The 21148-nt window shown below is 46.7% G+C and overlaps 1 protein-coding gene across 1 annotated transcript in view; it reads left to right on the top strand.

Annotated features, from left to right (window-relative positions):
• Positions 1-20888, top strand: part of STK32C (serine/threonine kinase 32C) — a 41587-nt gene extending 20699 nt beyond the window's left edge. Inside the window, exons 2-12 of the mRNA XM_008497478.2 lie at positions 4126-4181; positions 12654-12805; positions 14065-14238; positions 14734-14771; positions 15812-15901; positions 16379-16482; positions 16581-16697; positions 17631-17756; positions 18096-18227; positions 19072-19139; positions 19892-20888. Coding sequence (XP_008495700.2) covers positions 4126-4181; positions 12654-12805; positions 14065-14238; positions 14734-14771; positions 15812-15901; positions 16379-16482; positions 16581-16697; positions 17631-17756; positions 18096-18227; positions 19072-19139; positions 19892-20036 — 1202 coding nt within the window. The 3' untranslated portion in view covers positions 20037-20888. The remainder of the gene's footprint in view (positions 1-4125; positions 4182-12653; positions 12806-14064; positions 14239-14733; positions 14772-15811; positions 15902-16378; positions 16483-16580; positions 16698-17630; positions 17757-18095; positions 18228-19071; positions 19140-19891) is intronic.
• The last annotated feature ends 260 nt before the right edge of the window (positions 20889-21148 follow it).

Below are 21148 nucleotides of genomic sequence, written 5' to 3'. Positions count from 1 at the left end.
GATGAAGGTAGTGCTCTTGTTCTCCTTTGGAAGGGTTTCTGGCCCACGTAAGCAGTATTTTTGCACTAATTAGGAATGGTTTCTAGCCAATGCAAACGTTATTGTACCCAGTATCAATAACCCAGTCTTCCTAAAATGACTTTGCAGTTCCTTTGCATAGTGTATTTGATTTCTTATGGAGATTAATTTTTAATCATGGAATAACTCACTGTTTTTACATGACTTCAAACTTGTTTCCTAATAGTATGTTTGAATCCTCAGTTTCTAAAGGGGCTCATTTATAGCTTGTATTACACCTTTAATTTCTTTCATTCTCTACCAGCATTCCCTGAATTCCTGGGTAGTTAATGCTCACTTGGGTTTGCCCCAGTCACATTATACTGCATTTCCATCTTGCTCTCCCATGTAATCTTCTCTGTGGAGATGGATATGCAGCACTGATCCCCCTGCAATGCTGGGGCCCCAGCATGCTGCTTGAGCTTTTCCCAGGGCCACGGGGGCTCTGTGCCATGTGGATGGAGCCTTCCAGTCGGAGACACAGGGACGCCTTGTGCTTGGGGGTGTCAGGCTGAGGGAGGACACTGGTACTATTCCCACCCCCTGGGCTCCCTCTCTCCATCAGATACTCCGTGTTTCCTCCAGAGGTTCTTTACCTCATCACTTTGATCTCCCCAGTTTTCTCAGTCTTTGCAGTTCACTTAGGTCTGCCCTGTCTCCCTCCCTCGATCCTGGCCGTGGCCTTTCCTTCCTGCCTGGGATCCATGGATGCTGTGACATTTTGTCTAAGCTGTAACTCTCCCTCCTCCTCTGAGCTGAAGCTCTTGGCATTTTGTGGCAGCAAGCTTGTGGTTACTGTGGCCACATATTAATGGCTCCACATCAATTACCCTGGTGCTGGCTTCCAAAGCGAGTCTGCAGCAATATAATAGGGAGACAAATGCTATTAATTATGCCAACATACAGAACTGCGTTGATGGGAAGAGAAGGTTGATGGTGCTGGACTGGCCCTACAAACGTGCTATTACAAGACTCAAAAAGAGTTTCTGAGGCCTTTAGCATTGTAGAGTCATTCCTGGAATTAAAACTTCCTGGGTTTATTGATGAAGCTGGAAAACTTGCAGATAAATAGTGAAAGGCTGGCTTGATCCTTAAAACATGGTTTTGAATTTTCTGTTTTTCCCCACATTTGAGGATATTTGATATTGGGTTTACTGACTGCATTCCTTGTTTTCCTGCTATTGGATATACGTGCCAGATCCTGAAGTTGAACCCTCACTGGGTGTACTCTGTGTATTTGAAGATTTATGGTCCTTTTATCTTGCCAGACTTTTAGGTATCTTGTGAATAAATTCAGAATAAACAACAAAAATATTGAAAACATTAACAATTTTAAGGTAGTAAAGAAAAAATGTAATTTTTTGCATCTCACGTTGAGGCACACTCATCCTCCTGGATAAAGAATTTTTTGCAGAGAGAGCTATTCTTCAGTCTTGCTATTTCGCTAGAAAATAGAAGCTATGTGTCCAATCTGCTTTATCACACAGAACATTTTGTGACTGCAATCAAATCTTAATTACAGAGATGTCAGTGCAGGGCCCAGCCCTCCCTTATGAAGTGGGCTGGGCAGGACTGGGCTGTGTGAGGTTCGGTGGGGTCCAGCAGGCACATGAAGCCCTCTGCCATCCTGCTTTTTGTGACTCTCTGCAGACTGAGAACAAAACCAAAGCAAAAACTAAGCAAATCCAGGACATGGTATTTATCTTTATTTGTGATTCATGGTTTGTCACTTGATGCCAGGCAGAGTCAGGATGAGATGAGTCCTCTGTCGTGGCAAATACTGTCCATCTTCTTATGTCCAGCACTTCCAAGTATCTGCAAAGGTGCTGTATTGATAACGAGCTGCTGGAGGAGTCAACATAGTTATTTTCCCAAGGAGGTAACAAAATACCCATTGAGGCATTCAGCACAACAGATGGCATTGGATTGTGGTGCAACCAGTAAGTCAGAGTCCTTGTGCCATGGTGCTGTGCTCCCTCACCTTGCCTATTCACATTGCAGAATAGACTAGACCAGACTAGAGTAGAAGAACGTTTCATCTGGAAGGGGCCTACAATCATCATCTAGTCTAAGTGCCTGACCACTGCAGGGCTGGCCAAGGTAAAGCAGGTTATTGAGGACACTGTCCAGATGCCTCAAACCCTGCCAGGCTTGAGGCATAGACTACCTCTCCAGGGAGCCTGTTGCTGGGTTTCACCACCCTCTTGGAAAAGAAATGCTTCCTAAAGCATCCCAGGTAGGTTTTCAGGTCCCTCTGCCTCTCTGGTGGGTTCCTTCACTCCAACCTGAAGCCCAAACCTTTTCTGTAGGTACAGCTTGTGACTGTCACCACTGTGGGATGCAGAATGCAGAGCAGTGGGTGAGGGTGGTCCTGTGAGCAGGCACAGCTGTGCCCTGCTGCTGCCTGGCAGCACCTGGCATCAAACCTCCCGCTGGCATCTGTGACTCAGGCTCCAACAGGCACCCCCAAATAATCAACTCTGATGGCTGTGGGTGAAAGACAGCTTTCTCCTGACAGCTCTCAGAAAGTGGAGTCTCTGGAGCATACGTAATTGCTCCAGGCAGGTTCAGGGTTTCTATTTTAGGGATAATCACATATTCTGGAGTGATGTCTTGTCATTTTTAGAAATCCAGTGTGTTGTGCACAAAAAGCAACATGCTGCTACTATGACTTTCTTCCCCAAATGTTGAGATTTGCTTTTTATTTAGAGGGCTTGCTCAATGATTCCTGAAGAAAGGAGTGAAACTGAAAAAAACCAGTCTGTGCCTGTTCATCTAACATTATCTGAAGTTCACATCTTCAGATGTGAACACAGAACTGTGTACTTAATTTAATCAAAGTGACATCTCAGCCTGGTGAATATTCATATCTAGATTTGTTTCTTGACTGCTGACTGGAGCATGCTTGCTGGATCAGTTGTAGTCATGGATACATGGAAATGGCACTTTTGGTTTTGTTTTCTCAGTGGCAATGTTTTTTTTACACAATTTTCCAAACATTACAATAAAGCATTGTCAAAAACTGTCCTCCTGGAGCGATGGCAGATCATGAATACTTGCACACGGTTTAATTGCCTAGAAAACATTGTTCCCTAAAGGTTTTTGCCATGGCTGGGTTTCCTCTGAGTATTTCTTAGGGACAGAAGTTCGATTAATAGATTGGTTGGCCTGTGAAAAAGGTGGGACCCATGGTCCCAGATGCTTCAGCACTGTGAGTGCTGAAGTTCTGGATTTTGGAAAGAATATTTGTGAGCAAGATGTAGCTGTGGCTGCAAGGGAGTGATAAGAAGATGACACACCACCCATGGAGCTGATCCTTTTCTCAGGAGTCTCTGGTGGCTGTCAGAAGGATGGGGTGGTATTGGTTTCCTGTTGTGGTCTTTAATGGAGTTTCCTGGAGCATCCCAGGGGATGAGATAGTGCATTTGCCTTTCTGTGTTGCTTATGGAGTGAGGGGAGATACATGGTTGGCCCAGATTCTGTTTTTTATTTCATTTGGCAAAGTTTTCTGAGTTCTCCTGCAGAAAATGTCCCACAAAAGCGACAAAAACAATGTTTTGGATATAAGCCTAGCACAAAAGGGTAATAGGAACTCCATGGGCATGCGTGGGCTATTGATTCATCCTCTGAGATGACAGATGTGCATTTATTTAAGGTCTGGGAGTGGGACTCAGAATATTTATAGTGAATTTTTTGCTCCCACTATTCCTGATTGATTCTGGATGGGGCCAGAGCAGGCGGTGATGGGGCCGGGTGATGGGGCCGGGTGGTGCTCTGACTTTCTTGACACACTTATGTACCTCTCAAAGGCTCTGTGTCAGCACAGGTCAGAGCTGTGTTAAACCACTTAGTAACCTGGTTCAACCTGTTTGAAAGCTGCCTTGAGCAGGTAAAACCAGACTGTTAAAAGCATAACAACTGCTGTCCTGCGTCTTCCCCAGGAGGCTGTGACTTTTAACAAAAGCTTGACCAATGCTCTTCAGCTGTCTCCTTATATTCTGTTTAAATATCAGTTCTTTGTAGTAAAGCGTTTACAAATCTAAATTCTTTTTTTTCTTTACCTTTTAGTGAACTTTGACCACTTCCAGATTCTCCGGGCGATTGGGAAGGGCAGCTTTGGCAAGGTAGGCTTGAACCCTTGGTCTCGAGTTTGCCTGGATGTTTTATCAGGTGTCTGCTGTTATGTACTTACAGCTTATTGGAACAGGAATGGTGCTGAAATGGGCTGGGTTTATTGTCACATAATGACTGCTAAGTAAACGTCAGAAAAATGTGTACAGGAAAATACCTGTTGCCATTTGGCTCTGCTTTAATTCTTGGCATCTTGGTGAGACAGGTGTATTTTAAACTACCATTTTACAGCAAATGTTATGATATTTTCTGGTTCCTGAGGCAGTTTGTAGGTTTTCAGGGGGGACAGGATGACAGGGAGGTGTTTGAAGTTGTTCTGGGTGATTGACTGGGTGACATGATGTGAACAGCAGGTCTTCCCGTTCAGAGATGAGGTATGCTGAAGAGTTCTTGTTTATTTTTAACAGGCTTTTTTGCCAAGCACGTGGGAGAAGGTGGCCACAGCCTACCCATATGCCTTCCTTCCTGACTTTGTTCTAAGTCCGTGTGGGACCAGGGCTGATCAAAGTCTAATATTGAGTAGTGGGTAGGCTGGGGAGAGTGTGGTCACCCACATTTGTGGGCATGTCTCTGGAGTAAGAAGACATGAAAGCTGGCAGTAGAGCCCTGTCAGGTTTCTGAGGTTATGTTAGATGATGGAGAATGATAAATGCAAGCTCAGGCCCTTCCCTAGGGTAGTGCTGCAAAGGCAAAGCAAACCGCAGGGGAAAGTCTCCCCAGGCACTCCTGGTGAAAACAGGAACTCTCAGGGTCTTGTGACTCCTGCTCATTGTCAGACCAAAACCTAAATCAAAGTTGATTAAAAAATAGCAGCTATTTTCCGAGCTTGTATGAGAACACTCATACTTCTCAATGTGAACTTTCCAGGGAAAAGAGGTTTTATGCTGTTAAGCAGCAGCATTTGGTGTTGGAAAATTAATTCTGCTCAGAACAAAAAAGGAGAAAGAAATATTCTTGTCTCAGGGCAGGACCTTTTTTGTTTTGAAGAGAACTGCTCCTCATGGCTGCTTCCTTCTCTGTTGATGTTAAAGAAAGGTTAAGTCTAGCATGTAGCAGTCTATCAGTCATCAGAACTGCATATACACTTCCAACAAAATGCTGAGATGATTCATCTGTCATCTTTCTGGATAATTATGTCAATATGCAAAATTTCTTTGATGCTGAGAAAAGATTTTTACATTTACAACTTGCATTTAACTGCAGATAACTTAGAATGACCTATCTGAAAACTCTTGTTTGAAATGTATGCGAAGTTGAGTTGGTTTGGGTGCTTTCAGTACTTCCCTGCCCACATTCAGGAAGGTTTTTAGGAACCAGTGTCCATCTGGTGAGTGACCCGTGAAACTTGTGACACCCTGTGATCTCCCAGTGATGGCACCTGTGAGGCTCTGACTGCCTGGATGGCTTTGAGCAAGGCATTTGTTCTCCACTGGTGTTTTGTGCACCTCTTGGGACAGACCTCGGGACAGGGACCATACCAAATGAAGGAAAAGGGAACTCAGAAATGGATTTTTTGGAAGAGACTGGAGTACTCCTGAACTGTGGCTCCAGAGTGTTTGCAAAACTTGTCCAATTTTTGCTTCTTAGAGATAGGTTTAATCATCTTCAAGGCACTATTGCTCAAATGAAGCTGCCCAGGAGGCTGTGCCTTGCCCTGGCAGTGGGGTCCAGACCTGCCAGGATCTGGTTTGACATGGCTGGCATAGGCCAGGCTTTGAAAAGCAAGCAGAAAGTGCCCTGCTTTGCTAATACTAATACCAGTTGCTCAATGGCTTCAGTTTGATGAGCCTTTGCATCAGTTTGTACCATGCCAAGCCATCCCACAGCACACCCCCACCAGATGGTTAACCAAGAGCATGGGATGGTTCATCAGCAGGTGCAGGATTTGGTAAAGATAAAACTGAAGCTATGCTGGACAACTGGATTGTCTGTGGATCTGTACAAGCTGCAGCTGGGATGTTCTGTTAATGCTCAGAGCTGGACAATCCAATTACAAATCACTTAATGTCAGAAATGATAAGGAACAATGTCCTCTGTTCTTAGGAAATTATGACTATATCAGCATGATACAGCAAATATTCCCTAAGTGCATTTAGAGCGGTTTATTAAAGTGAATATTGCCTGGGTTTACCCAAAGCATTATGGGGTGGATCTCTTTTGTTACTCTAGGCAGCACCCCACTTCAGTGATGTTTGCAGGCTACTTTCTCCTTTTCCTCACATTCAGACAATTAATTAATCAATCCAAGAGCAGTACGAGTGTTTGTCCAGGCACAGAAAACCTCTCTCCGTTGCAGTGGATGGGCAGGCTGGGTCCCTGGCATACAGAGCCTGGTGTGTGCAGAACTCTGCCACGCATGTGAACACGTGTGTCTTGTTTGCACATGGAGCATCCTGGAGACCCCACAGCTCCTCAGGAGAGAAAACCTTCTCTTGCCATGCCCAAGCACACCATCAGAAGCTGTGCCCTGTGACTCCTCTGCTTCTCATGCCATTCTCTGCCCAAGATGAGTGGATTTAGGGGGGAAGAGGCAGAAATGACTTATTCTCAAGCCTGACCTGGCTGCAGTTCTGTCATTTTGGCACCCACTGCTTTTTTGTCTCTTGCTTCATCTTTGTAAGTACTGCTTCAGCACTGGGGAAACAGGGAAAAGAAGAATGGGCAGAGGGAAAGGTCAAGCTGCTCAGCTTGTCGTGATCTGAGAGCTTCTGAGAAAATGGCCAGGAAATAGTGAGCAAGGTTTGTGAGCAGCATAAGGAAGAGGATGTGATTTTTTGGGTGCTTGAGTCCCCAGGCAGTGCTTTTCTCCATCTGTCCCTCCCCTGGCAGTGTTGGTGGCCAGCTCCAGCTCTGCTGCAGGTCCATCCCAAGCTGCTGCAGACTCCTGGGTGTGTGTATTGATGTGGTGTGGATAGCAACGATGCTGGCTGTTTCTGTAGTCTCATAAAATAGAACGATTAGGAATTAAAACAGTGATGCATTTTAAAGTCAGTGCTTTCCATTTTCATACAAACTGGAGATTTTTTTCTCTGAAATAGAACCTTAACCATAGTATTGTTTTGACAATTACAAATTGCTTTTCTTATGGTTTATACTTTTTTATTCTTATTCACCTGTCACAGTTGTGATAAACTTTTTTTTTCTTTATGATCAGGAATTCTACCTTTCTTGCAGGAAAATATTCTGTATGGTAAACACATGAGATTTTTTAAAGAAAGAAAATAAAAGAAAGGAACAGTATTTTGTGTCTCAGCTTTTTACTCTCACCTCCCATTTAGGTACTATTTATGTACAAATCCATCAAGAATCCTTCTGTTCACTCACAGAGCTGCAGTAAATAATTGTGCTATGTTATTAATTTTTATCTAAAAATTCTTTTTTTAAGTTCTAAAAATACCTCTAGATAAAGGGCAAGGCAGTATAAAATATGTATCACTCATATCCAGCAAAGGGAGCAGTTAAACCAAACCACACTGAAGGTTAAATGAGAACCAGCCCATTTTTCACAGCTTGGTGGCATCTTGGGTACAGGCCTCTGCGGTGTGATGGCTCTCAGTGTTACTTTGCACTACTTTGGGCTTGATGCTGAAATACACGGAGTTTCAGAGCAGAGGCTTTCACCAGAGGAGATGTCTACCAGGGCAGATCCCTTGGTAGCAATCTGGCAGTAAACAAATCAGCACCATGGCACAAGCTTCTGCCAGTGGCAGATTCAGCATTTGGCTGCAAGTAGCACTGTATTCCTCTGGAGGGTTTTGCAGTGTGAAATGTGAGTGTCCCCTTCTTTCTTAGCTGAAAAACTATAGCTCTATTTATTTACTTTGGCACGGAATGGAAACTTGGGTGCCCGGGAGGCATGTTGAAGCAGCAGCAGCAGAGGAACAGAGGCGTTCAGCCACATCGCTCTCAGTGCCGCTGCCCAGCTCTGCCGCTTCGAGATGAGTGATGAGGTTTTTCAAAATAGCACAGGGAGTGTTCTTGCCTTGGGATCACGAAAAGCTTCAACATCCATTTTCGTTCAGAGATTAAATAAAGCCCTCCATTCTTCACTGGGAATAATTGGATTTCTCTCTGTTCCTAAGTTTTTATCAAATGCATTACTAAAAAAAATCATTTTGTCTGCCTCTTTGGCCAGCGTATAAAACATCCCAGAATGTAATCGTGGCTGTAATGAAAGATGACTCCAAAAACAAGCCTTGTATGCCAGCCACAGGAAGATGTGCCTCCCATAGGAAGTCTTGTTCACTTTAGTTGTATACTGGGGTTCCAGACCTTGTGTAAATCTGCTGGAGTGCTTCTGAGCTGAGTAAACATTGGATCCAAGTTTGGGTCCATCCAAAAGACAGAAAGGAGATGAGTCACGATGTCTTCAGGGATATCTGCAGTTTGGTCTGACTTCTCATCATTCTTCTTTAAACAATATTATGGGTGCCAAACAGCCTTTCTGCAGGAAGCATGAGAGCTCCAGAGCTCATCTCCCTATTTGTCCATTCCTGCTCTTGGCAGAGCTGTCCCTGTGGTGAGGAACACAGTTCCTGTCCACTGGAAACCTCCCCAGCAAGGGTCTGCTCCTCTACATCCACAAGGTCATCAGGTCTGAGCCACTGCACATTGAGCATACTTGCTCAGGGCTCTGACCAAAGGGTGATACAAAGTGACTACACCTTTTGTTTTAAAATTTAGTAAAGACATCAGATGTAGAGCTGTCTGACTGTGGTTTCTGTCAAATGATGTAACTGTATAGCTGGCATGAAGAAGAGAGAGGGTGGAGAATGAGGACAAATAAAGTAAAGAAAAAGGCTCTCTCCTTTTTTGTTCCTTAGGTTGATATGCTGTCACTTCTTTAGTTTTTCCATGTTCATTTGGATTTATGTCTCTCAGGAGGTGAAGAGGTCTACATTTGGTTTTTTGGAGCTGCAAGTCAAATAGTTGCCCATATCCAAAACTCAATTATAGAAATGTCTGTTTAATGTCTGACGAGATGTTATTTTCTCAGTGTGACATTGAAAGCAAGTGTTGAATCTGAACCACATAGAAGTGCTTTAAATCGTAGGATTCAGAGCATGTAAATAACATTTTGCATCCCCTTCTCACGAATTCTTGCAGGAAAAGTGAAAAATACTCCATAAAACCAGCTGAAGGGGCTCAGTATCCCACTTTCTGTGCAGGTGCTAGCAAGGAGAACATCTCCTGACACAGTTTGTGCGTGATGGTTGTGTGATGTTTATGTCAACAGCAAGGCAGAAATGGGGTTTGTTCTCACAGCACATACAATCTGTGCAAGCCTGGGTTAGGCTGTGCTGTGAGCCTGCTGTCTCTGTGAGATGTGTTTTCCTGCTTGAGCAGGGAGTGCAGGCCAGGTTCTGTAGGGGCCTCTTGGGCATCAAGGAGGTGGGTGCTGGAGGTGAGACCAGAACACCTTCACAAGGCAGTGGAGTTGGGGTCACCAATGAGTGGCATGCTGGGGTGCCATCCTGAGCTTTCAGTTTAGGTTTTTATTTCTAGCAGGAGCAACTGAGAAAAGGCTTTTCAGTGGAAGTGTTGACACAACCTGAAAACACCAGCAGGCTTAATACGTATAAAAGTTTTATCAGCTACTGTTACCACTTGGCTGTAGCAAACAGCAGCACTGGATTAAAGAGATTTGAATGATTTATAGTGTTCTGACAAACCAGTGCTTCATCAATCTTGTGATGAAGCATAACTTTTCAGCAGGGAAAAAGCAAAGTTGAAAGAGTGCATGAAAAACATCTTAAGGAGTGGTGGGTGTTAGGGATCAAAACCAAAATCAGCTCTTGGAGATGTGAAGGCAGATTTGTTGAATGGGTCACCTAAGGATCGCTGTCATTTCCCATTCACTGCAACTTTGCACCTTTTAATTTACTTTATACTTGAGCAGATGGGTTCTGGTTTCCCCACCCAGGAGCACCAAAGGCAGGCTGGCTGCTCCATGCAAGCCTGGCCCTGAGTGGTGCCTTGGACCTGCTCCAGTTCACTTCTGCTCAAGTGCTGCACTTTTTAATGATAACTCTTACCTTAAAGATGGGTGTTACAAAGCCAAGAGTTACTTTTCCCCGCCTGTTACTTTTTTAGTATCACCTAGGTCAGCAGTCCCTGTTTGTCTCTGAATTAATGCGACAGCTGCGGCTGGTGAGCAAAGACTGAGATTGTCCCAGATTCCATGAGAAGAAGCTGCCAGCTATGGTGACAATACAGGCATTGTCACTGTCCGGGGCTCCATATAGAGAGGTGGAAGTGGGATATGTGAAATGCTCATCTCGTGTCCCGGGTGGCAGGCACAGGCTCCAGCCCCCCGTGCCTCCAGCGCAGTGAAAGCAAAGGCAGCTGGATGCAAACCACTTGGCAGCAGCTGAATGTTCAGGGTATCTGGGACTCTATTAAATCTTTTATGTGCCATGTCTTGAGCAATATCCTACCAGCTGATGCCTGCCTTCTGCTTCGTGGATCTGGCAGCGTGACATACAATTTTTTCTAATGGCTGTATTTAACCACTGAAAATTTCCTTTGTGTGGCGAGGGACCGCATTATGTGGGATGAGGACAAAGTGGTCTCTTCTTTCTGCTTTCTTGTGTTGCTTCGCATTGTAGATCAGCTTGAAATGGAATGAGATTAATTTGAAAAGCCACTCTGACTTGTTACTGAGTAGATGTTTATTCCTTCCCCAGGAACAGATGCGTGAATGGAGAAGCACACAAAAACAAAGATACGTGTTGGGGCAGTGACTGTGCGTGGGATGCATGTCTGTAGCCAGGGGTGTTTTACAAAGGGTTCTGACCTCTGGCACTGGACCTAAGCCCAGGGTCTGGTCAGGGCAGGACCAGTACTGGCCCTGATGCCCACAGGTGCAGATTGCCCACTTCCAACTCATCCCGTGGGGCTGCCCCTGCCAGGAGAAGGACCTGGAGAAGGACCAGGAGAAGGACCTTCCCATCAACACCCACAGTGGTGTTTTTTTCCAAAGAACAGAAATTTCCAGAGTGCTTGAAACTCGTGTTGCTTTTTATGTAGGTGATGTAATTCCATTGCAGAAAACTATTTATTATGATTACAGAGTACAAGAAGTTTTCATCATTTTCTCATTTATTATACCAGGTTTCCATTTTCCCTGCAGAGAAGTGAGAAGCAAATGATGTAAATACACAATGCAATACCTGTTAAAGATATTGCTAGTCACAAGCTAAAAAAATAAATAGTTAGAAATTAATGGGCTTCTAGCCACAGTGGGAAATAAGCTGACATCAGGAGAGAATGTTGTTCAGTGCCTGGATGGCTGTTAGTCAAAAGCTTATTTTTAGGGAAGCTGCATAGCAATGACCATATTTTACAGGGATGTTGTTGTATCTTTTCTGCTTAAAGAATTTATAAAATATATTTATGCCGGGCTTACTAAATGTATGGCCAGTTTAGTCTGCTTTAGGTTGGCTCCTGCAGTGACAGGCAGTTGGAAGTAGTGGTTTGGTTGGGGACTGGTGACCCCATGGCCTGGGATGCTCCAAACCATGGCCATGGGGCTGAGCCTGCTCAGTGCCAGCACCTGCCTCTGGGCAAGGTGTGAGTTGGACCAGAGGCAATTGCTCAGGTCAGGCTGCCCAAGCAGGGAGCTGTTCATGTGAGGGCTGAGGTGAGCCTGGAGTTATTTCAGCACATAATTTTCTGTCCTTACCATAATTGCAATGATAGCTGCAGAACAGTCGCCATAATTGCAGTGAGTGTTGCTAATTGGGATGTTTTTATCAGGCTAATGATAACCACCGATTATTTTGTCACCTTCCTGCTGTAATGTCTCCTTGATGAGATTATATTGTGCACTGTTAGCAATTGCATATGGTTATTAATGGCAGGATTGTAGAAGTGCAGGAGAGTTGGGCAACTCCTGCCTGTTGGTGATGTGTTCTGCACCCACAGGAGCTCCTGTTCTTTGCTCCTGTGTGGTGTAAATGTGACCTACTCCCAAAGGAGCTCCTGCAGCACCCTTGGACCAGCACCCCCAGACCAGCACCCCCCAGAGGGGCTGGATAGCCACAATGCCAAATTCTTTCTTTTTTCAAAGAGCATACATCCAGTGCATTGTAATCATGGACATGTCTGATAATTACAAGAGGACAAACTTAATTACATCAGATGCAGAAATTTCATTAGTTCATCTAAAAATAGTTACCTTGATGAATTAACTTTTTTAGCTACAGTTACCTTGGTAATTAAGGCATCACTGTCACTCAGAAGCACTGAGGGCTTCAGACCAGAGGCAGTGCAGGCTGCAAACCCAGTCACTCTGCTAAAGCTCTTGGGATTGTTTTTGATCAGAGCAGTGAGCCACAGAGGGACCCATCCCAGGGCTGGTGCCAGTGGGTGCGAGCAGGGTGAAGAAGAGTGAGAAGCCCGATGAGAGCCCGCAGAATAGTTTGCTAAATCTCTCTTTTCCCTCCCCTTCTGTGGTGCCTCAGGTGTGCATTGTGCAGAAGAGAGACACTGAGAAGATGTACGCCATGAAGTACATGAACAAACAGCAGTGCATCGAGAGGGACGAGGTGCGCAACGTGTTCAGAGAGCTGGAAATCCTGCAGGAGATCGAGCACGTCTTCCTGGTGAATCTCTGGTGAGTGTCTCCTGCCCTCAGTCCCACATGCCTAGGGGTCAGGGATGTCCCGCTGAGCTGCTGCAATGGAAACATTACCCAGTAACAAGGATGGGCTTTGTCACTGCTCACACAGTACAGTTGATATTAACTGATTTGCAATGTAACTACTTTTAGTGAAATTGCTGAAAAAAAGTTATGAGATGTCTTCAGATTATCAGGGGCATGACCTTTTGCTGGAGAGCAAATAAGGACAAAACTGTGCTTCACAACACATTCACTGGCCAAAGAAAATGTGTTCCTTTAGAGCTCAGATATGTCATAATCCAGTTTTGCACAGCAAATGAATTTACAGAAATTTACATTTTTAGAAAATAGTACATTATATCCTATGAGCCTTGGTTGGTTTGGGATGAGTCCTCTGCAGTCAGGCTCATGACCCCCTCCCGGACCCTCTGTCCTCTCTCTGCCTTCCCCCTGGATGGGGATCTGAACATTCAGAAAGTTTTATATCCAAAGTGATGGAAATTGATAACAGTTTGCATTCTTTTTGTTAATATTTATTCTTTCAGCATCTTGGCAATTGCAAATATACTTTTCCCAACAAGTAATGAAATTCTTGAGGAAACTTGCTCTTGTAGCAGTTTTTTCTCTGTCAGCTCATACTTTTAGAATAAGCCTACATTTAAAATGAGAGCAGAAAAGTGTGATTCAGAAGTATTATACAATCCCACATACTCTTTCCTCAGAAATGCTGTCACCAAATACAACAATTGAGTGTTGTTTGGTAGTGTATCCTCGCTGCTGTCAGTCTCCTGCAGGATCCACTGCAGATTTATAGAGGCGTTTTACTCTACAGTAAATATAAATTGCTTTTTCTGGGTTTTGTGGTTAAATTAGTACTTGTGTTTTCCAGTTCTTTTTCAGGACAGGCAGAGCTATTTTAAGCATAGGTTTGTCATATTGGTCATGATTGAAAATACGAAGTTTCTCTGAAGTGAGTGGCTAGCAAAGCCCCGAGCTCTGCCTGTGGCTCTGCCTCCCATGGGGGTTACCTGGCAGCACTCAGGGGGTGATGGTGCCAGGGCAAGGGGGGTTCTTGAGGATACTTCTCTCTTCAAAAGAAACACGGCTTGTGGTAGCAATAGGTTAGAGAGCAGGAGAGCAGCTTGAGCTGTGCTGGCTTAATTAAAAAGGTGTCTCAGCAAAGCTGGCAGATGGTGGTCATGGGGATGTCTGTGAGCCCCTGCCTGCTCGCTGACCCACGGCCGGACCCGCAGGTACTCCTTCCAGGATGAGGAGGACATGTTCATGGTGGTGGACTTGCTTCTGGGTGGTGATCTGCGCTACCACCTGCAGCAAAACGTTCAGTTCACAGAAGAGACAGTCAGGCTGTACATCTGTGAGATGGCTCTGGCGCTCGACTACCTGCGGAGCCAGCACATTATCCACAGGTAACCCTGCAGGAGCTGCCTGGGCACTGCCCTGCCCTTGGCTGCTCCGGGGTGGGTGCTGCTGTCCTTACTGTCACCTCTGTCCCTGCCTCAGGGATCTGCTGGTGCTGAACCCAGGGGCTGTGCCGGTCTTGGGCACCCTCCTGCCTGCTGCCCCGTTGCTTGGGGGAAGCCTGACATTGCCCTGGGGACTGATGATACCTTCCAGGGTGGGTTTCAAGACCACTAAGGTTTTCGCAGAAATAGACTCAATATTGTGTTACTCATTTTCTGTAGAAACAATGCCTGAACTAGTCAGATGCTCCAACTTTTTTTTGCCCAGGAAAAGCTATTTCTATTCCGTCATAAAAGGACTGGGCAACTTGTCTCGTGTTAGAGGTTGTTTTATTTGTTTCGATTTTTTAATAAATAAAGAAGTTGCAACTTTTTTGCAGGTTGTTGAGTATCATCCTTTATGTGAGATTTCATCTTGCTGTAACCTTGTTCCTTTTCCAGAGATGTAAAACCAGACAACATCCTTCTTGACGAGCAAGGTAGGATCTCTCTGCCTGCCTTTGTCTGCCTCCTTCATTGCAGGGACAGATTTGTTACCGTCCTGAGCGCTGCATGTCTTGCTATCTGGAAAAAATGTGGAAAAGGCACTGCTCCTTCTGAGGGATGGGCATTATGCCAGGGAAGATGCAGGCAGGGCAGCCCCCTCCTTGAGCCCTCATGCTCTCCTCCCTCACTGCTGCCCAGGTGCACAGGTCCCCATGCCAGAGCTGTCGTCCAGGCAGCAGGGGAGGGCATAGGAGATGGCTTTGTGGGGCTTTAGGGTCACCAATCTGGATGGACACTTCAGGATAGATACATTGTTTTCTGGGGGTGAGTTCAGGAACCTTCATGAGAGCATCATTGGTAATACTGTCTGATGGCCTGCATGGCAGAAATACTACAGAGATCCTGTAATGGCCTCTTTTCCAGGAGCGGATCTTATAAAATGAAGACAGTCTGTCAGAGTATAAAGCCCAAACACAAATGGAACAAAGGAGATATACGGGAGGGCACCACAGGATGAGGCAGCCAGTGATTTACACACTTCTTTCATTGCTGCCTTGCAGGTGGTGAGCAGAGAGCAGCCTGCAGAGGAAGGTGGGTGGGCCTTCTGGATGCCAGGCTGGCTTGAAAATAATGACCTTTTCTGAATATTAACTTTCAGCCCTGATGACAGGGAAAGTAGAAACTGAGAGAAAGTGTTCCAGCACTTTTGGAACTAGCTTAATGTTTTCTTCCTGCAGGCTCAGGTCTCAGGAGGTGTTATGGTTTCATTCAGCTGACTTGCCCTGTTGGCTGTGGTCTGCAGTGTCTCAGATCTGGGTCTAGGTCTAGACTAGGTCTCAGCTAGTTCCCATTCAATCCCCTGAGCAGCTTGAGGTCCGGGGAGAGCTCCAGGGTCAGTAATAGCCATTTGGTGGGTCTGGCCCTGACCTGCCTCTGCCTGAACTACACTATCCAAAACAAATGTATTCTGACTCTGCATTGCCACTGTTCTGCACTGCAATTAACGCCTTCTTAAAATGTGTCTTTATTTAAGGTCATGCACATTTAACAGATTTTAATATTGCAACAATAATTAGGGACGGTGAAAGAGCAACTGCATTAGCTGGAACAAAGCCATACATGGGTAAGAAATAATAGTGGTTCCTTACGTCTGTATTTTGCATTTGAGCGTGCTCACTGCATGCTGCCTGACAGTCTGAATTAATTGAGCTCATTAATGCATGTGCCCAAGTCATTCAGTAGAGCCTTGTTGTTAGAAAAGTGAGACCCCAGAGTGCCTGAGTTGCTGAGCACCCCCTCCCCATCCCACCTTGCCTTCCCCCTGGCCCCATGCTGGGATGGGCTTTGTCCCAGTGGGTGCTGGGGACCCTCTGCCATCCCTCTGCCCATGTGCCTGATAAACCACCAGAGGCAGGACTGGTGCTGCTGTGCTGCTGTGCTGCTATGCTGCTCCTGAGGCTTGCCTTGCCTTGCAAAGCCTCCCCTTGGGCAGTCGTGCATAAAAATAACTGCCAGGTTCACACACTGACTTACATAAAAACTGCAAGAGAGACAAACCAAAGTCACCCAATAACCTGTTGTGTTTGCCTTTTCTGTTCAGCCCCGGAGATTTTCCATTCCTTCCTGAGCGGCGGGACAGGATACTCCTTTGAGGTTGACTGGTGGTCTCTGGGCATCATGGCTTATGAGCTGCTTCGGGGCTGGGTAGGGCTCCTGGGCTGTCCAGGCTCTCAGGACACACTGTTGGAATGTCTGCAGAAGGGAACAGGAATTTTGTCTGATCTTTCTCTTTTTTCCCTCAGAGGCCGTATGATATCCACTCCAACAACCCCGTGGAGTCTTTGGTTCAGCTCTTCAGCACTGTCAGCATTCAGTACTCATCTGCCTGGTCAAAAGACATGGTTGCTATGTTAAGAAAGGTAAATAGTCCTGGTGGGCAGGTTTGCACTGAGTATTAGCTGCAGTGTGTGGAGCTGGGTGGAAAATTTTCAGCATATTAATAAATAATGTGAAGTTTAAACAGGACTAATTTTTATGACTTTGTTATTGCTGTTTGACTGATGCTTGAGCACAGATTAATCTTGTGTTTTGCTTATTCATTATCCCTCTAACAAGGTACATGATGTTTGATAGCAAGGGAAGGAAAAGGACTGGGTTTGGTATCACAATCAAATCTGACTTGGTCTAGAGCTGAGCCCTTCCTCATCCCCCCCCGTGGCCCCTGTAACCTAAAGTGTCAGTGATGGTGGCTGAGATGGCCATGGGCAATGAAGGAGCTGGTGCTGCCCCAGTTCAGAACTGCCAGGAGGGTTCCATATCCAGTGGACCATCTGTGGCTTTCCTTGTGCTGCCCCCGGGAAGGCTGTTGGGTCAGTGTGGAGGCTGTGTTAGCTTGGGGGCTCAGCAGAGCAGCTGATGGGTGTGCTCTAAAAAGGATATAACAGGGTGCTGACAGCAAGTGAGTGGCTTGGATATCAGTGATTGTTGGGTGGACAATTTGTGTAATGAGGTTTTGTTGTAAGGAGGCGCAGTGCAGTCGGTGGTGCCAGCAGAGGACGTTCAGCGCGTTGGCATTGCCATCTGCTGGGCACCAGAGACAGGTGGCAGCACTGAAAGGTGGCTCTGGGGAGCCTGGATGGACCCCAGAGTGCCCCCAGGAACTGAGGTTCCAGGGTGCCCCAGCCTGAGCAGCTTCCATGTCCCACATCTCCTTCCCGCTGGGCCAGTGCATCTTAGAAACTGGGAATTCCTCTCTTTTCATTTGAAAGATAACTTTATTTCCTGCACCATCTGAGCGCTTCTGAGGTGCAGGGTGCTGATGGGCTCCTGTTCTTTCTCTTTTCTCTCCTCAGCTGCTGACAGTGAACCCTGAGCATCGCTTTTCCTGCCTGGCTGATGTCCAGGCCTCTGCGTACCTGTCTGGCGTGGTCTGGAGTGACATCTGTGAGAAGCGAGTGGAGCCAGGCTTCGTCCCCAATGTGAGTATGAGTGATCTGTGCCTGGGCTGCTGCTTGTTGTTTGAGGAACTGCTGTGTCCAGCAGAGGCTTTCTGACTGGGAAGCAGTTCCTGAGGGTGGTTGAGCACTGGAACAAGCTCCCCAGGGAAGCAGCTACAGCACCAAGCCTGCCAAGAACTGTTTGAATGACACTCCCAGGAACATGGTGTGGTTCTTTGGTGCCCTACACAGGGACAGGAGTTGGACTTGATGGTCCTGATGGGTCCCTGCCAACTCGGCAGATCAATTCTATGGTTCCCTGAGTTTGCTGTGAGAAAGCCTGTGGTGGGCTGTGCAGTGCCATGTCATGTGTCCCCACAGAAGGGACGCCTGCACTGCGACCCCACCTTTGAGCTGGAGGAGATGATCCTGGAGTCCAGGCCCTTACACAAGAAAAAGAAGAGGCTTGCAAAGAACAAGTCGAGGGATAACAGCAAGGACAGCTCACAGTCTGTAAGTGCTTTTGGTAGTGACACCCAGCCCAGGAAAAAGACTGAGCTGTTGAATTTGGGGGTGTGGGGCAGGAGGAGTTACTCCCACAGTGTGGTAACTGCAGGTTTGTTATGATAAAAACATGTGCATGATGAAGTCTTCCCAACAACTAGTGTTCCTCTTAAGTAAGTTTGATAAAACTCTTTCACCATAGTCTGAATTTTGGAGGCTGAAATGAGAATCAGAGGTCAGGACCATCCCCTGTCTGAGGGCAGCCAGCAGCATTGGGCAGGGTTTTGCTTTTCTGGTTGTTTGCACCAGTTGCTGCCATGGATCCCTTCCCTCTGCAGCAGGAGTTGGAGCTCCGATCAATGAGGCTTTACTGTAAATGCTGAAGAGTAAATCAGGAAGTGAGGGAGGAACAGACCAGAATAAGCAAATTTGCAAATATGCCTCCAAGGGTTTGCTGCTGGGAGAGTGAAGGGCACGTTCTGTCCAGGGCCCAGGGCATGTCCCCAGGCAGCAGGCAGGAGCGCAGGCTGTGGCTGATCTCCTCCTGCACTGGGTTTCCTTCCTGTGGGCAGGCAGCATTCCCAAAACCAGAACACAGGGATAAACCTCTGTGATAACTTGGAAAATCATGTGCTCTCTGTGTTTCATGGGAAACTACTCACAGGTCGGACAAGCTGCTGGTGAAAGCCACAAAAGCTGTTCTGCTGTTCACCCTCTGTTTGGGCTGAGGTTTCTGGTGGCTGAGGGGCCCTGTGCATGCTGCTGGGAGGGATGTCATGCTGTGGGCAGGAGTGCTGCAGGCAGGGGTGCCATGCAGATGGGACTGCTTATGTGTATTGGTTTTTTTCAACAGGAAAATGACTATCTCCAAGAATGCCTTGAAGCTATCCAGCAAGACTTTGTCATCTTTAACAGAGAGAAGTAAGTGTGGGGGGTATTTTTTAGTGGAAAAAATCCCCTTTTTCCTGTCTTCTCTTAGGAATTGGAGTGCCAGGGCCTGAGGCTGGGAGCATCTTGCTGCTGGCTTAGCCTGGGGGGATTGACATCAAATGAGGAGCTCAGGTGCTGCCTCAATATGAATAGCAGTTCCCACCAAAAAGGGAGGCAAGGGAGGCAAAGTCAGGGATTATTAATCACCAGGGATTATAATCATCAAATCATCAAATCATCAAATCAAGTATGCTGTAGGGATTCAGCATATGTATGGAACACTGCTTCAGTTTCCCTTCTTATCCATCCTGCTTTTAGAGGGTGGTCATTTGGAAAGTGAAGGTGAGGCACGTGGAGGCCATGAGTGGGCAGTGAGGGTGCTGGAGTTTAAGCAGCTGCTCTGCCCTGTGCCCAAGCACACAGTCGTGTTTGGTCTGTACTTGCAGCAGGAGCAGCCAGAGTGGAGTTGGGGGTGTCCAGGGGACTGCTGCCCTGGGCACTGATGGCTGAGGTCTGTGTGGGCAGTGCTGCTGAGAGCCGAAGCCTTGTGGGTTGTGGCAGAGCATTTCTGGTGTGTTCTGCTGATGTGTTGGTCCCTGTCACGACCTTTCCACGTGCTCTGGAAAGACTCCTCTTGTTTGGCATGGGGTGCTGTGGGCATCTCAGGAGGAGCCCCAACACCTCCACCCCTCCTGCGGGTGCTGGGGTAGCTGGGTGACACCGGGCTCCTCTGCTCCCCACAGGCTAAAGAAGAGCCAGGAGCAGCCGAGTGAGTCCATGTGTCCTCCCGAGGCCAGTGACGAAGCCGAGCTGGAAGCTGAGCCTGAGCCCGAGACCTCCAGCTTGAACATGTGCAGCTCCGTCTGCTCGGCGGCAGGCAGCAGCTAGGCTGCAGCCCCTGGGCACGGCTTCCCAGCCTGCCACACACCCATAACGCCTTCTCAGGTTCTGCTGAGCACCACGGGCTGTCCTCTGGCACCACCGAGGCCTGCCGAGCTGTAGCAAACCACGGTTCTTACAGAACTGCATTCCTGGAGCCAGCCCATCGCCCCTCGGGCACACTGCCTGCCTGCCCTGGGTAAAGGTTCTTGCTATGCAACTTGGAGGAGGAGGTAGATCAACTTCTTTACTTGTTCTTTTCTTAATGTCAGGTTGCAGATCTGCACATGTTTTTAACACAGTAAGATAAGAAAAGAAGTGACGTCCTTGGGCACAACAAGGAGCAGGTGTGGCGAGGGAGGAAAGCTGAGGAGGTGGTTTGAATTTTCCTCTGCCATTCCCTGTTGGTACAGGCTGCTGAAGGGACAAACAATCCCTGGGTAGATGGGAGCAGCCCTGGAGCCTCTCTGGACTGTGGCGGGTGGCATCAGGCTCTGTGTCAGTCCTGCAGCATAAGGACATCCCAGCCACATCCTTGTCTTCTTGTCACCTGTCAGAATTTATTTCCCAGCTTAGGGCAAGAAAATGTTTTTTGTGCACTCCATGGATTCTCCTGGGCTGGGTAATGATTAAACACATCATGGAAATGCAGAATGTATTTAAGATTTTTGCTTTCATCTGGCATCTGCTCTGTGTGACAAGGAGCTGTGGAGCAGACCAAAGGTTTGGGTCTGTGTGCAGGGTGGATGTGGCTTATCACAGGCCCAGATTTATTGAAGGCGAAGTGGGTGGCCTTTCAGTACTGCTCAGTTATGAAAGGGGAATATCTCATTTCACCCTTTGATTTACTTTATTTTCAGTGTAAAGTAAAGTGCTGTATATAATTTACTGACACGTGGCTTAACTTCTTGGTAAAACAGGCGATCTGTGTAACCGTTTCCAGCTTTGTTTTCCTTCTTGTTTCTGAAGCCTTCACTGTATGAGTTGCTTAATCTGCTGTAGTGGCTTTTGGTTCCTGTTGCTAAAAAACAAGCCCTGAGTCCTGCTGTAGCACAGGGCTGTTGTGAGTCATGGGTTTCCTTAGAGCTGCAGTCACTTTCCAGCATCTGTGTGCTGCCAGA

This window comes from Calypte anna, chromosome 6 (assembly GCF_003957555.1).
Source record: "Calypte anna isolate BGI_N300 chromosome 6, bCalAnn1_v1.p, whole genome shotgun sequence".
Classification (NCBI taxonomy): Eukaryota; Metazoa; Chordata; class Aves; order Apodiformes; family Trochilidae; genus Calypte; species Calypte anna.
Note: the sequence above shows the minus strand (reverse complement) of the source record. Positions and strands in the feature narration are given on the sequence as shown.